General features: G+C 53.2%; 1 protein-coding gene across 1 annotated transcript in view; it reads right to left on the bottom strand.

Annotated features, from left to right (window-relative positions):
- Window positions 1-16,477, bottom strand: part of ankfn1a (ankyrin repeat and fibronectin type III domain containing 1a) — a 347,506-nt gene that overhangs the window by 184,542 nt on the left and 146,487 nt on the right. The window contains exons 7-9 of the mRNA XM_072483882.1: window positions 14,178-14,379; window positions 7,763-7,973; window positions 3,656-3,850 (exon numbers count right to left, since the gene is read on the bottom strand). Of these exons, the coding sequence (XP_072339983.1) occupies window positions 3,656-3,850; window positions 7,763-7,973; window positions 14,178-14,379 (608 nt within the window). The remainder of the gene's footprint in view (window positions 1-3,655; window positions 3,851-7,762; window positions 7,974-14,177; window positions 14,380-16,477) is intronic.

Genomic DNA, 16,477 nt, shown 5'->3' with positions numbered 1-16,477 from the left:
TGCTCAGCGATTCTGCGTTGTCGCGCGTCCTGAAGGCCGCCTTGGAGAACGCTTACCCGGAGATCAGAGGCTGAATGCCCTTGACTGCTGAAGTGTTCCCAACTGGAAGGGAACATTGCTGCCTAGTGATTGTCGCACGATGTCCGTTCATTCGTTGTCGCAGCGTCTGCATGGTCTCGCCAATGTACCATGCTTCGGGACATCCTTTCCTGCAGCGTATGAGGTGGACAACGTTGGCCGAGTCGCACGAGTATGTACCGTGTACCTGGTGGGTGGTGTTCTCACGTGTAATGGTGGTATCCATGTCGATGATCTGGCTCAATTTCTGCACCACCACCAAAATGGACCCCATCAGTCTCGCGGCAGACACGGAGGAATTCATCAGGTGAATGAGGCTCCGGGAATTCTTCCACAGACCCCAAGAGGCCAACAGCGAACCCAAGCAGACTATTAATGAACCAGAACGGCAGACTGAGAGATCTGCGGTGCGGTAACCGAAGAGGAAAGAGTCGAATTGGACCCCTCCGGAAGGCCACTGCCCTAGACTCGACATGTATGCTCAAGCCGTCAGGAGTCGCGTCAATGCCAGATTCATCAGTCGCATTCACAAGACAGCCCCGAACGTCACCCAAGCACAACGCAATGCCATCCGCGCTCTCAAGACCACCGCAGCATCGTCATCAAACCAGCAGACAAAGGAGGGGCCACTGTCATACTGAACAGAACGGACTACTGCAAAGAAGTATACCGACAACTGAACAACCAAGAACACTACAGACAGTTACCCGCAGATCCGACCAAGGAACACATACGCCAACTTAACAGACTGATCAAGACCTTGGATCCAGATCTTCAGAGCAACCTACGTGCTCTCATCCCACGTACTCCCCGCATTGGAGATCTCTACTGCCTACCGAAAATACACAAGGCCAACACACCAGGCCGTCCTATCGTTTCAGGCAATGGGACCCTGTGTGAGAACCTCTCTGGCTACATCGAGGGCATCTTGAAACCCATCGTACAAGGTACGCCCAGCTTCTGTCGCGACACGGCGGACTTCCTACAGAAACTCAGCACCCATGGACCAGTTGAACCAGGAACATTCCTCGTCACAATGGACGTCTCGGCACTCTACACCAGCATCCCCCATGACGACGGCATTGCTGCAACAGCCTCAGTACTCAACACCGACAACTGCCAATCTCCAGACGCAATTCTGCAACTCATCCGCTTCATTGTGGATCATAACGTCTTCACCTTCGACAACAAGTTCTTCATCCAGACACACTGAACAGCCATGGGGACCAAATTCGCACCCCAATACGCCAACATCTTCATGCACAAGTTTGAACAAGACCTACTCACCGCACAGGACCTTCAACCGACGTTATACACCAGATACATCGATGACATTTTTTTCCTTTGGACCCACGGCGAAGAATCACTGAAACGACTACACGATGACATTAATAAGTTCCATCCAACCATCAGACTCACCATGGACTACGCTCCAAAATCAGTTGCATTCTTGGACACACTCGTCTCCATCAAGTACGGTCACCTCAGCACTTAGCTTTACCGCAAACCCACGGATAACCTCACGATGCTCCACTTCTCCAGCTTCCACCCTAAACACATTAAAGAAGCCATCCCCTATGGACAAGCTCTCCGTATACACAGGATCTGCTCAGACGAGGAGGAGCGTAACAGACATCTACAGACGTTGAAAGATGCCCTCGTACGAACGGGATATGGCGCTCGAGTCATCGATCGACAATTCCAACGCGTCACAGCAAAAAACCGCACCGACCTCCTCAGAAGACAAACATGGGACACAACCGACAGAATACCCTTCGTCGTCCAGTACTTCCCGGAGCGGAGAAACTACGACATCTTCTTCACAGCCTTCAACACGTCATCGATGAAGATGAACATCTTGCCAAGGTCATCCCCACACCCCCACTACTTGCCTTCAAACAACCGCGCAACCTCAAACAAACCATTGTTTGCAGCAAACTACCCAGCCTTCAGAACAGTGACCACGACACCACACAACCCTGCCATGGCAATCTCTGCAAGACGTGCCAGATCATCGACATGGATACCACCATTACGATGGTATGAGAACACCACCCACCAGGTACGCGGTACATACTCGTGCGACTCGGCCAACGTTGTCTACCTCATACGCTGCAGGAAAGGATGTCCTGAAGCGTGGTACATTGGCGAGACCATGCAGACGCTGCGACAACGAATGAACGGACATCGTGCGACAATCATCAGGCAGGAATGTTCCCTTCCAGTCGGGGAACAATTCCGCAGTCAAGGGCATTCAGCCTCTGATCTCCGGGTAAGCGTTCTCCAAGGCGGCCTTCAGGACGCGCGACAACGCAGAATCGCCGAGCAGAAGCTTATAGCCAAGTTCCGCACACATGAGTGCTTCAACCAGGACCTGGGATTCATGTCACATTACATTCATCCCCCACAATCTGGCCTGTGAAATCCTACCAACTGTCCTGGCTTGACACAATTTGCACCTCTTTAACCTGGGGTTACCCCATCTCTGGATCTGTAAAGATTTAATCACCTGCTAATGCTCGCATTCCAAGCATTGTCTGGCATCTTTGAATCTGTCTATATATATGTTGCTGGAACAGACCTCTTCATTCACCTGAGGAAGGAGCAGCGCTCCGAAAGCTAGTGACATCAACACAAACCTGTTGGGACTTTAACCTGGTGTTGTAAAACTTCTTACTATTCTATATATAAACCACCCTGAACCCCGTGATTAGATTCCAGTCTGTAACTCACTCCCGGGTATCTGTTATTCTATATATAAACCACACTGAGCCCCTCGATTAGGTTCCAGTCTGTAACTCACTCCCGGGTATCTGTTATTCTATATGTAAACCACCCCGAACCCCTCGATTAGATTCCAGTCTGTAACTCACTCCCGGGTATCTGTTATTCTATATATAAACCACCTCGAACCCCGTGATTAGATTCCAGTCTGTAACTCACTCCCAGGTATCTGTTATTCTATATATAAACCACACTGAGCCCCTTGATTAGATTCCAGTCTGTAACTCACTCCCGGGTGTCTGTTATTCTATATATAAACCACACTGAGCCCCTCAATTAGATTCCAGTCTGTAACTCACTCCCGGGTATCTGTTATTCTATATATAAACCACCCCGAACCCTTCGATTAGATTCCAGTCTGTAACTCACTCCCAGGTATCTGTTATTCTGTATATAAACCACCCCGAACCCTTTGATTAGATTCCAGTCTGTAACTCACTCCCAGGTATCTGTTATTCTATAATTAAACCACACTGAGCCCCTCGATTAGATTCCAGTCTGTAACTCACTCCCGGGTGTCTGTTATTCTATATATAAACCACCCTGAACCCCTCGATTAGATTCCAGTCTGTAACTCACTGCCGGGTAGCTGTTATTCTATATATAACCCACCCCGAACCCCTTGATTAGATTCCAGCCTGTAACTCACTCCCTGGTATCAGTTACTTAATAAACCAGTTAAACCCCTCAATTATATGGCAACCCAGAGTTTTGTGTGTTTTACTCTCCCTGTGTTTGTGTGTTGTGAGGTAATTGTTTCCAATACTGATCTCTTTCCTGCCAAGACTCTTACTTGTATATTCGAGCACTGTTTTCATCTGTTTGTACAGATTGTATCTCCACTCCCAGGCCCTGCGTTGTTTCTCCCTCTCTGTGCTGTCATGGCCGAGTCTCTCACTCCGCCCCTCCGAGGGGAGATCATTCACCTGGTCCTGTGCCTCTTGTATGAGATTAGTCAGGAGCTGGGTTCTGCTCTCCACATTAACAACTGATAACAAAACAAGCATAGTGACAGCAACCATTACCACAAATTAACCTCGGTCCATTTACGATCACAAAAGACTGTGCAGCAAATACATTTACAGAGTCGAGTCCTGTTGGGACAACCAATATGCCAGTCCCTGTCTGGGCCGGCCTTTCTACTAAGTTCTTATAAATCCCAGCTGGGCGGCCTCCGCCCACTCATGGGGAAGCTCATATTCTACGGGGCATTTGGGGAGATCAATCCGGGTATCCCTGTGGGCCAGGTGGGGTTTATTACACCCTACACCCCCCAGTCCGAAATTCCCCCCTCTGCCACAAACTGAGGTGGCCTGGTGCACCGCTTTGCAGGTGGCTGTGCTTCTGTCACTGGTGGGTAGGGTGCTCTATAATCATAGAATTTACAGTGCAGAAGGAGGCCATTCGGCCCATCGAGTCTGCACCGGCTCTTTGAAAGAGCACCCTACCCAAGCCCACACTTCCACCCTATCCCCATAACCCAGTACCCCACCCAACTCTAAGGGCAGTTTTGGACACTCAGGGCAATTTAGCATGGCCATCCACCTAACCTGCACATCTTTGGACTTGTGGGAGGAAACCGGAGCACCCGGAGGAAACCCACGCAGACACGGGGAGAAGGTGCAGACTCCGCACAGACAGTGACCCAAGCCGGGAATCGAACCTGGGACCCTGGAGCTGTGAAGCAATTGTGCTAACCACCATGCTACCGTGCTGCCCTGGTTTGTAGACTGCCTTTTTTAGGAGATGATCTCCGAGGGATAGTGCCGGGGGTTCCGTTCCAGACGCAACTTCGGCTGTGAGCACAGTCACTTTGGTGGTTATCATCTTGACGGTCTAGGTCTTGGGCCCGGCGGGTTTTACTCCTTGGCTAAGGAGTGATCCATGAGGCGGTGAAGGTAGAGACATCGCAGGCCAGATGTCCTTCGAGGCACGCTCTCGTCTCTTGAGATGGTCAACATGTTTTTGCAAGGTCTTCCCTTATAAGAGACCTTATAAGAAACAGGCCCTGTTTTCTCCATCACAATTCCCGGGAACCAAAGAGTGGCATGTCCGAAGTCCCGGCCATAAATAGCGTGCCCAGCGTCCTGTGGCCGGGTTACTTTCCTTGCCCGTCTTGCTGCAGTTCGACTTTTCTGCCCAAACTTGGGAAGTCTGACTTAAACAATTTGAGAGGGGATGACCAATCAGCAGCCCAGCTGGTGCTACCCCTGTTGTGACCTGGGATGAAGGAGGAGTCTCGCCAGTCGCGTGTCCAGGGAGCCCATGGTTTGCTTCTGCGTGCGAACGTTAGCACTGCCAGTTTGGCCAAGCCATTTGAGGACGGGTGGTATGGGGCGGCCCGGATGTGTCTTATCCCGTTTGTGTGTGCAAATGTGCAGAATTCCTCATTCTTAAACGGTGTCCCGTTACCAGTGACCAGCACCTCTGCCATCCCATTGGTTCAAAACAAGCACCTCAATTTCTCAAAAGTGGATCTCTGTATGTTGGAGGTCATCCGACGTAGGTCAAGCCACTTGGAATGGGCGCCCACCAGGATTAAGAATATGGACCTCAGGAAAGGTCCAGCGAAGTCCGTGTGCAGCCTCACCCAGCGACGTCCTGGCCATTCCAGGGTGAAGAGAGGCCAGAGGAGGGAGTTTTGGGTGCTTTTGACACCCTGGGCACCTTCTCACGACCTGCTTGATGTTGCCATTGATCCCTGGCCACCAGGCACAGCCCCTCGCTAACCCCTTCATCCTTGAAGCACCTGGGTGACCACTATGCAGGTCCGGCACGATCAGTTCCTGGCTTTTCCACTGGATAACCACACATGCTCTCCGCAGGAGGATGCCATCTCTGACACTCAGCTGTTTCAGGACATCGGCTTTGTGGGGGGGTTTCCCCTGTCATTGGCCACGTGGCTTCACCAATGTGGGCTCTCTGCATCCTCGTGCGTATCTGTGCGGCTGTTATTACCGGCAGAGTGTCCATTAAGTTTAAAGTTGCCACGACTTTGTCCGTCAGGGTGGCGGGTGGGCGGACAGGCAGCGGAAGGTGGCTGAGGGCATCAGCGTGGTGCTATCTGGACCCCTGGGCAATGCTGAAAAGTATATTAACACCCTGCCAGCAATTGAACCCAGCGCTGAATCCAGACCAAGGCTACAAAGTCGGGGGGGGGGGGATTCCCTTGTCCTCTTCAATGAGACCCAGCAGTGAGACCTTATGGTCGATGATAATAGAAAGTGCCGTCCATAAACATGTTGATGGAATTTTGTTATGGCGAATATCACGGCCAAGCTTTCGTTGTCAATCTGGACGTAGAGGCGTTCCGCATCGGCCAGGGTTCTGGAAGCCAATATGATGGGGCGCTCTGTGCCGGAACAGTGTATGGTTTGAAGAAGCAGTTAGACTTTGCACCTGGGTGAGGGGGTTTCAATGGCTATGGGGGAGAGCAGGACGAGGCTATTGAGTTGGATGAGCAGCCATGAATGGCGGAGCAGGCTCGAAGGGCCGAATGGCCTCCTCCTGCTCCTATTTTCTATGTCCCGGGGTTCCAGAGATTCTATGATCCAATTGACGGAATAGCTCCGCCCCGATGCCGTTTGGGGAGGTATCACAGATGAGAACGATTGGCTGGGATGGATTATAGTGGGCCAGCAGCTGGGAGGATCACAGCGTCTTTTCACTCCTGTGAATGCCTCCTCTTGTGGAGCTCCCTAAGCCCACTTGTGGTTCTTTTTCGCAAGATGTGAAGAGGTGTCAGCATTATGACCAAGTTTGGAATACACTTCCTGTAATAATTTACTCGTCCCAGACATTATTGCAATTCCGTGGCATTTTGGACGACTTTTAAGATCTGACACCGCTAGACGTAAGTATGTGACCATAAATACCCAGACGGGGCTGTTTGAATACATTCACCTTTCTTTTGGGGTCATTACCTGGCACTTGTGTGGTACGAATGTAACTTGCCCCTTGTCAGCCCCGAGCCTGGATGTTGCCCGGGTCTCGCTGCATTTGGACAGGGACTGCTTCATTATCTGAGGAGTCAGGAATGGTGCTGAACATTGTGCAGTCATCCGCAAACATCCCCATTTCTGACCTTATGATGGAAGGGAAGTCATTGATGAAGCAGCTGAAGATGGTTGGGGCCTAGGACACGACCCTGAGGAACTCCCGCAGTGGTGTGCTGGAGCTGAGATGATTGACCTCCAACCACCACAACAATCTTCCTTTGTGCCGGGTATGACTCCAACCAGCGGAGAGTTTTCCCCGATTCCCACTGACTCCAGTTTAGCTCGGGCTCACTGATGCCATACACGATCAAATGGTGTCAAGGGCAGTCACTCTCACCTCCAGAATTGGTGACTAACGGGCTCCGAATGTGATCCTGCACAAACTACAAAATTAAACTAAGAACAAAATAGCCAATCCATTTTTTTGACTATTTTAAATGAAATGAAAATGAAAATCGCTTATTGTCACGAGTAGGCTTCAATGAAGTTACTGTGAAAAGCCCCTAGTGGCCACATTCCGGCGCCTGTTCGGGGAGGCTGGTACGGGAATTGAACCGTGCTGCTGGCCTGCCTTGGTCTACTTTCAAACCTAGCGATTTAGCCCTGTGCTAAACCAGCCCCTTGAAAATTATTCTTGATCTGTTTAAGACATTCATTCAAGTTACATGCAGCGGGATTCTCCGTCGGTGGGATCGTCCGCTCTGCCGGCAGCGCACTCACTCGCACGGAATTCCCGATGGTGTGGGGATGCCCACAATGGGAAATCCCATTGGCTGGCTGCCGGGAGGGAGAATCTGAACCTCACTGAGTAAATGCTGTGGTTTAGGTCTGACCTGTTTACAAAATCACACATCAAATGAAGTAATTTAAAGATTCCATGAAGCTGAAAAGTGTTGACTCACGATGTGGGCTCTCATTGGCTCCGGCCTTCAGCAGGGTCCGAGCAACAGCAATGCTATTGGTCATAATGGCAATGTCCAATGCCAGCAGCCCCTCCATATTGGGTGTGTTGAGACCCAGTTCGTCCATGCGGTACTGAGTGAGCAGCAACTCCACAGCCTCAATGTCCTGCTGCTCCACAGCCTGGAACAGGGCCGCATTGCAATGCAAATACTGTAAAACAGCAAAACCTGTCACATATCACCATTCACATGTCTCAGTACAGACCGCACAGGGTTGGGAAGTAGTGGGTTAGATGTTTTCTCCAATTTAAAGCTACATTAAGGAAAGGTGAAAGTTTTAACTTAAAAAAAAATAACTCAAGTAATTTTATACATGGCACGAATTTCAGAGTCTTTAAACTAAAACATTGACTGGTGAGCTGTCGGGTGTTTTGCTCAGCCTGCAGTATGTGGGAATTCCTAGACACTTCCTGCAGTCTGGGTGACCACATTTGCTGGGAGAGCCACTGGTTTGTCCAGCATGAGGGCCGAGTATGGGAGCTTGAGTTTTAGCTGGAAGCACAGCGGCCCTCCGCGAGGCTGAGAGGTTCATAAAGAGTAGATAGTGCGGCCCTGTCACTGTGTCACTGACCCCTCGATAGTGCGGCCCTGTCACTGTGTCACTGACTGACCCCTCGATAGTGCGGCCCTGTCACTGTGTCACTGACTGACCCCTCGATAGTGCGGCCCTGTCACTGTGTCACTGACTGACCCCTCGATAGTGCGGCCCTGTCACTGTGTCACTGACTGACCCCTCGATAGTGCGGCCCTGTCACTGTGTCACTGACTGACCCCTCGATAGTGCGGCCCTGTCACTGTGTCACTGACTGACCCCTCGATAGTGCGGCCCTGTCACTGTGTCACTGACTGACTGACCCCTCGATAGTGCGGCCCTCTCACTGTGTCACTGACTGACTGACCCCTCGATAGTGCGGCCCTGTCACTGTGTCACTGACTGACCCCTCGATAGTGCGGCCCTGTCACTGTGTCACTGACTGACCCCTCGATAGTGCGGCCCTGTCACTGTGTCACTGACTGACCCCTCGATAGTGCGGCCCTGTCACTGTGTCACTGCCTGACCCCTCGATAGTGCGGCCCTGTCACTGTGTCACTGACTGATTGACCCCTCGATAGTGCGGCCCTGTCACTGTGTCACTGACTGACCCTCGATAGTGCGGCCCTGTCACTGTATCACTGACAGACTGACCCCTCGATAGTGCGGCCCTGTCACTGTGTCACTGACTGATTGACCCCTCGATAGTGCGGCCCTGTCACTGTGTCACTGACTGACCCTCGATAGTGCGGCCCTGTCACTGTGTCACTGTGTCACTGACTGACCCCTCGATAGTGCGGCCCTGTCACTGAGTCACTGACTGACCCCTCGATAGTGCGGCCCTGTCACGGAGTCACTGACTGACTGACCCCTCGATAGTGCGGCCTTGTCACTGTGTCACTGACTGACCCCTCGATAGTGCGGCCCTGTCACTGTGTCACTGACTGACTGACCCCTCGATAGTGCGGCCTTGTCACTGTGTCACTGACTGACCCCTCAATAGTGCAGCCCTGTCACTGTGTCACTGACTGACCCCGCGATAGTGCGGCCTTGTCACTGTGCCACTGACTGACCCCGCGATAGTGCGGCCCTGTCACTGTGTCACTGACTGACCCCTCGATAGTGCGGTCCTGTCACTGTGTCACTGACTGACTGACCCCTCGATAGTGCGGCCCTGTCACAGTGTCACTGACTGACCCCTCGATAGTGCGGCCCTCTCACTGTGTCACTGACTGACTGACCCCTCGATAGTGCGGCCCTGTCACTGTGTCACTGACTGACCCCTCGATAGTGCGGCCCTGTCACTGTGTCACTGACTGACCCCTCGATAGTGCGTCCCTGTCACTGTGTCACTGACCCCTCGATAGTGCGGCCCTGTCAGTGTGTCACTGACTGACCCCTCGATAGTGCGGCCCTGTCACTGTGTCACTGACTGACCCCTCGATAGTGCGGCCCTGTCACTGTGTCACTGATTGACCCCTCGATAGTGCGGCCCTGTCACTGTGTCACTGACTGACCCCTCGATAGTGCGGCCCTGTCACTGTGTCACTGACTGACCCCTCGATAGTGCGGCCCTGTCACTGTGTCACTGACTGACCCCGCGATAGTGCGGCCCTGTCACTGTGTCACTGACTGACTGACCCCTCGATAGTGCGGTCCTGTCACTGTGTCACTGACTGACTGACCCCTCGATAGTGCGGCCCTGTCACTGTGTCACTGCCTGACCCCTCGATAGTGCGGCCCTGTCACTGTGTCACTGACTGACCCCTCGATAGTGCGGCCCTGTCACTGTGTCACTGACTGACCCCTCGATAGTGCGGCCCTATCACTGTGTCACTGACTGACCCCTCGATAGTGCGGCCCTGTCACTGTGTCACTGACTGACTGACCCCTCGATAGTGCGGCCCTGTCACTGAGTCACTGACTGACACCTCGATAGTGCGGCCTTGTCACTGTGTCACTGACTGACCCCTCGATAGTGCGGCCCTGTCACTATGTCACTGACTGACCCCTCGATAGTGCGGCCCTGTCACTGTGTCACTGACTGACCCCTCGATAGTGCGGCCCTGTCACTGACTGACCCTCGATAGTGCGGCCCTGTCACTGTGTCACTGACTGACCCCTCGATAGTGCGGCCCTGTCACTGTGTCACTGACTGACCCCGCGATAGTGCGGCCCTGTCACTGTGTCACTGACTGACCCTCGATAGTGCGGCCCTGTCACTGTGTCACTGACTGACCCCTCGATAGTGCGGCCTTGTCACTGTGTCACTGACTGACCCCGCGATAGTGCGGCCCTGTCACTGTGTCACTGACTGACCCCTCGATAGTGCGGCCCTATCACTGTGTCACTGACCCTTCGATAGTGCGGCCCTGTCACTGTGTCACTGACTGACTGACCCCTCGATAGTGCGGCCCTGTCACTGAGTCACTGACTGACACCTCGATAGTGCGGCCCTGTCACTGTGTCACTGACTGACTGACCCCTCGATAGTGCGGCCCTGTCACTGTGTCACTGACTGACTGACCCCTCGATAGTGCAGCCCTGTCACTGTGTCACTGACTGACCCCTCGATAGTGCGGCCTTGTCACTGTGTCACTGACTGACCCCGCGATAGTGCGGCCCTATCACTGTGTCACTGACTGACCCCTCGATAGTGCGGCCCTGTCACTGTGTCACTGACTGACTGACCCCTCGATAGTGCGGCCCTGTCACTGAGTCACTGACTGACACCTCGATAGTGCGGCCTTGTCACTGTGTCACTGACTGACCCCTCGATAGTGCGGCCCTGTCACTATGTCACTGACTGACCCCTCGATAGTGCGGCCCTGTCACTGTGTCACTGACTGACCCCTCGATAGTGCGGCCCTGTCACTGACTGACCCTCGATAGTGCGGCCCTGTCACTGTGTCACTGACTGACCCCTCGATAGTGCGGCCCTGTCACTGTGTCACTGACTGACCCCGCGATAGTGCGGCCCTGTCACTGTGTCACTGACTGACCCTCGATAGTGCGGCCCTGTCACTGTGTCACTGACTGACCCCTCGATAGTGCGGCCTTGTCACTGTGTCACTGACTGACCCCGCGATAGTGCGGCCCTGTCACTGTGTCACTGACTGACCCCTCGATAGTGCGGCCCTATCACTGTGTCACTGACCCTTCGATAGTGCGGCCCTGTCACTGTGTCACTGACTGACTGACCCCTCGATAGTGCGGCCCTGTCACTGAGTCACTGACTGACACCTCGATAGTGCGGCCCTGTCACTGTGTCACTGACTGACTGACCCCTCGATAGTGCGGCCCTGTCACTGTGTCACTGACTGACTGACCCCTCGATAGTGCAGCCCTGTCACTGTGTCACTGACTGACCCCTCGATAGTGCGGCCTTGTCACTGTGTCACTGACTGACCCCGCGATAGTGCGGCCCTGTCACTGTGTCACTGACTGACCCCGCGATAGTGCGCCCCTGTCACTGTGTCACTGACTGACCCCTCGATAGTGCGGCCCTGTCACTGTGTCACTGACTGACCCCGCGATAGTGCGGCCCTGTCACTGTGTCACTGACTGACCCCTCGATAGTGCGGCCCTATCACTGTGTCACTGACCCCTCGATAGTGCGGCCCTGTCACTGTGTCACTGACCCCTCGATAGTGCGGCCCTGTCAGTGTGTCACTGACTGACCCCTCGATAGTGCGGCCCTATCACTGTGTCACTGACCCCTCGATAGTGCGGCCCTATCACTGTGTCACTGACCCCTCGATAGTGCGGCCCTGTCACTGTGTCACTGACCACTCGATAGTGCGGCCCTGTCAGTGTGTCACTGACTGACCCCTCGATAGTGCAGCCCTGTCACTGTGTCACTGACTGACCCCTCGATAGTGCGGCCTTGTCACTGTGTCACTGACTGACCCCGCGATAGTGCGGCCCTGTCACTGTGTCACTGACTGACCCCTCGATAGTGCGGCCCTGTCACTGTGTCACTGACTGACCCCGCGATAGTGCGGCCCTGTCACTGTGTCACTGACTGACCCCTCGATAGTGCGGCCCTATCACTGTGTCACTGACCCCTCGATAGTGCGGCCCTGTCACTGTGTCACTGACCCCTCGATAGTGCGGCCCTGTCAGTGTGTCACTGACTGACCCCTCGATAGTGCGGCCCTATCACTGTGTCACTGACCCCTCGATAGTGCGGCCCTATCACTGTGTCACTGACCCCTCGATAGTGCGGCCCTGTCACTGTGTCACTGACCACTCGATAGTGCGGCCCTGTCAGTGTGTCACTGACTGACCCCTCGATAGTGCGGCCCTATCACTGTGTCACTGACCCCTCGATAGTGCGGCCCTGTCACTGTGTCACTGACCCCTCGATAGTGCGGCCCTCTCACTGTGTCACTGACCCCTCGATAGTGCGGCCCTGTCACTGTGTGGAAATCCCCACAATCCTGTTCTTCTGCCTTTCAAAATGTTTTTTGTTTCTGAATTTTCCTGTGATAGTTTGGAGGTAATGATCATTGAGAATGTTTAAGATTTTTGTGGCCGGCAGGGGGACCCTCGATTCCGGCCAACGGCCAACGGTGTTTCCCATTGTGGTCAATCCCACGCTGTCGGGAAATCTGCGGGCATGAGTGTGCTGCCGACGACACGGAGAATCCCGGCGACAGAGAATCCCGCTGACGGAGAATCCCGCTGACAGAGAGAATCCCGCTGACAGAGAATCCCGCCGACGGAGAATCCCGCTGACGGAGAATCCCGCCGACAGAGAGAATCCCGCGAGGAGAGAATCCCGCTGACGGAGAATCCCGCTGATGGAGAATCCCACTGAAGAGAATCGCCCTGTTTGTCACCTTTCCTCTGATACAATCGTGAACTTGTCAACAGTAAAATGTTTCCCAAATCTCTGTCGCTTCACCTCATTCACATTTGATGCAAGTTTTTTGAATGGCCACTTACAATAAGAAACATGGACGCTCGCAAAGCATAACGGGAGAAATGGCCAATGTAAGATTCAGGCAGGCTCAGAGCCTGAATATATATTTGTGAGCGAAGAATCCAGACAGCATCGAATCCCCCAACCGATTAGCATTTTGATGGCCCATCTCCGTCAGACAAAGGACTGATACTTGAGCAACCGATACAATCCCAGACATTTCGGCGCCACTCCCTCTACTCAGGAAGCGTAAACAACAGGGTTAATGACCGCTTGGGACATGCCCAACCATCACTCGCCCCTTTCTAGGTTCAAATTGAACACAGTGATCACGAATTACCCAATTAGTGGGGTCCAAACTGAAGGACCGCCCAAAAGAGCGCGGAAACCCCCAATCGCAGCACCACCAGAAGCAAGTCCAAGTTCAACGCCCACTACCAGACGGATGAGCCCAGCTGAGCAGCAGTTACTCCTTCAAACCCGATAGACCCAGATTCGAACAACGGCCACTGTTCCTCTGACCTAAGCCGGGTGCCTGAAGTTACGTACAGGTTGTCTTAGTTGATAGGTGTAGTTTAACTAGTAGTGTTTATGTTGCATGACTAATTGTGTGTAAATAAAGTATCCTTGATCTTGAACTAACTAACTGGTGTTTGGCTCTTTGACCGATAGCCGGTTGAACCCTGTGGTGGTATCATTCGATACCTGGCGACTCTGAGCAATAGAATATTGATATCTAAAGAAAGAAGGGAACCTTACTGACGGCCTTATTTATAGTAAGTAAAATAGGCAACTGGTCCTATCCTCTCCCACCTGTCCAGTTTGATGGGGACAGGCAGTGAGGAATGTGGCTGCTGTTAGAATGCGGTGTGAGTGGGAGGGACTGATCTACGTACCAGTGAGGACCTCCTCAGGCGCACCTTGTCACTCTTTGGTGCTAGTAAAGCTTCTTCAAAGGACGATTGGCTCCCTTTGAACTTATCGGAGAGATTGCGATACAGACGTTTGGCCGCGTTTGGTGATGCTGGGCTGCAGACATTCCTGGGGCTGGAGAGGTTCAGGTTCTGCATCTGCTGTGTCATGATGGAGCTGAGACACCTGAGGGAGGACACACAAGAAAACCAAACAATGTTTCACAGTGAGATCCAGCAACTGGTACAGAGAGGAGACCCTCCCAATCCGGCCATTAATCCGGAACGGCACAGAACTGGGTACACCCCCTGAGTTACTAGCCCCTGCTTTTCAATATCAATTTCAATCGGTGAAGGATAGAGACTGGGAAATCCACAGGTGGTCAAGGAAAAGGAGGTTTAATTGGTGACGTTAAGGGGAGTTTAGTTGGTGACGTTAAGGGGAGTTTAGTTGGTGGTGTTAAGGGGAGTTTAGTTGGTGGCATTAAGGAGAGTTTAATTGGGACTTCCGGGTGCGGCGATGACCAGCTGAGTCGCACGTTTCGGCAGCTCCCGGTGAAACGGACTTTTGGGCTCTTGATAGGAGCCCCAACGGCAATTTTGACGGCTAAAAACACTGTGCGGTAAACCAGAAGGGAATCCCCCCTGGATACGGATGGAAAAAGGAGGAGAAAGTGGCCGGATTGCAGTGGATCCTTTAGAACAGCGGCAAGGAAGGCAAGCAAAAACCAAGATGGCGTCGGAAGGTGGCAGTTTAACATGGGGCCCTGAACAACAAGAGTTCTTGAAATGCTGTGTGGAAGAGATCAAAAAGGAAATGAAGATACTACAGGCGATCGAAGGGCTAAAGGAGGAACAAAAGACCCAGGAGCGGGAGCTTCGGGTCGTGAAGGCAAAGGCAGCCGAGAATGAGGACGACATACAGGGCCTGGTGGTGAAGACGGAGACGCAGGAGGCACATCAGAAACGATGTGTGGAAAGGTTGGAGGCACTGGAAAACAACGCAAGGAGGAACAACCTGAGGATTTTTGGTCTTCCTGAAGTTGTGGAGGGAGCGGACGTCGGGGCATATGTGAGCACGATGCTGCACTCGTTAATGGGAGCGGAGGCCCCGGCGGGTCCGTTGGAGGTGGAGGGAGCATACCGAGTGATGGCGCGAGGACCGAGAGCAGGAGAAATTCCCAGAGCCATAGTGGTGAGATTCCTCCGTTTTAAGGATAGAGAAATGGTCCTTAGATGGGCGAAGAAAACTCGGAGCAGTAAATGGGAGAACGCGGTGATCCGCGTTTATCAAGACTGGAGTGCGGAGGTGGCGAGAAGGAGGGCGAGCTTTAATCGGGCCAAGGCGGTGCTTCATAAAAAGAAGATAAAATTTGGAATGCTGCAACCGGCAAGACTGTGGGTCACATATCGAGGGAGGCACCACTACTTTGAGACGGCGGATGAAGCGTGGACTTTTATTGTGGAAGAAAAACTGGAATGAGCGGGTTATTAAAAAGAACGTTCGAACAAAGTGGTGGGGCGAATGTGGGGGGCAAAGAGGGGGGTTAAAAAGGGGGGAAAGAGGGATTTTATGTACTAATCCTGCGATGTGGTAACTTTTCTCTCTCCCACAGGTGGTGATGGGGGGAGGAGGGGAGGTGGAGGAGATGGGGCGTTGGCCATTGGGGGCGGGGCCAAGGGAGAAGCGCGGGCTTGGTTCCCGCGCTATGATAATCATGGCGGGAATAGAGAAGCAGGAAGGAGGGGGCGTTGCACGGTGCGAGCCGAGGTCACGGGGGGGAAGCCGAGGTCGGCCAGAGTTTGCTGACTTCTGGGAGCAACATGGGGGGAGTAATTACGCTAGCGGGGGATCTAGCGGGGGGGGGGGTGGGAGGGGGGAATTACTGGGTTGCTGCTGCTGGGGAGAGGGGGGAGCTGGTATGGGAGAGGATGGGCGGGGGGGCACCGCCTGGGGGAAATACAGCTGCGTGGGAACCGGGTGAGGAGCTGGAACTCGGCTGATCACGTGGAACGTGAGAGGGCTGAACGGGCCGATAAAGAGGGCACGGGTACTCGCACACCTTAAGAAACTTAAGGCAGATGTGGTTATGTTACAGGAAACGCACCTGAAACTGATAGACCAGGTTAGGCTACGCAAAGGATGGGTGGTGCAGGTGTTCCATTCGGGGCTAGATGCGAAAAACAGGGGGGTGGCTATATTAGTGGGGAAGCGGGTAATGTTCGAGGCAAAGACTATAGTGGCGGATAACGGGGGCAGATACGTGATGGTGAGTGGCAAACTA

This window comes from Scyliorhinus torazame, chromosome 18, assembly GCF_047496885.1.
Source record: "Scyliorhinus torazame isolate Kashiwa2021f chromosome 18, sScyTor2.1, whole genome shotgun sequence".
NCBI lineage: Eukaryota > Metazoa > Chordata > Chondrichthyes > Carcharhiniformes > Scyliorhinidae > Scyliorhinus > Scyliorhinus torazame.
This window is presented reverse-complemented; position numbering and strand designations above follow the sequence as displayed.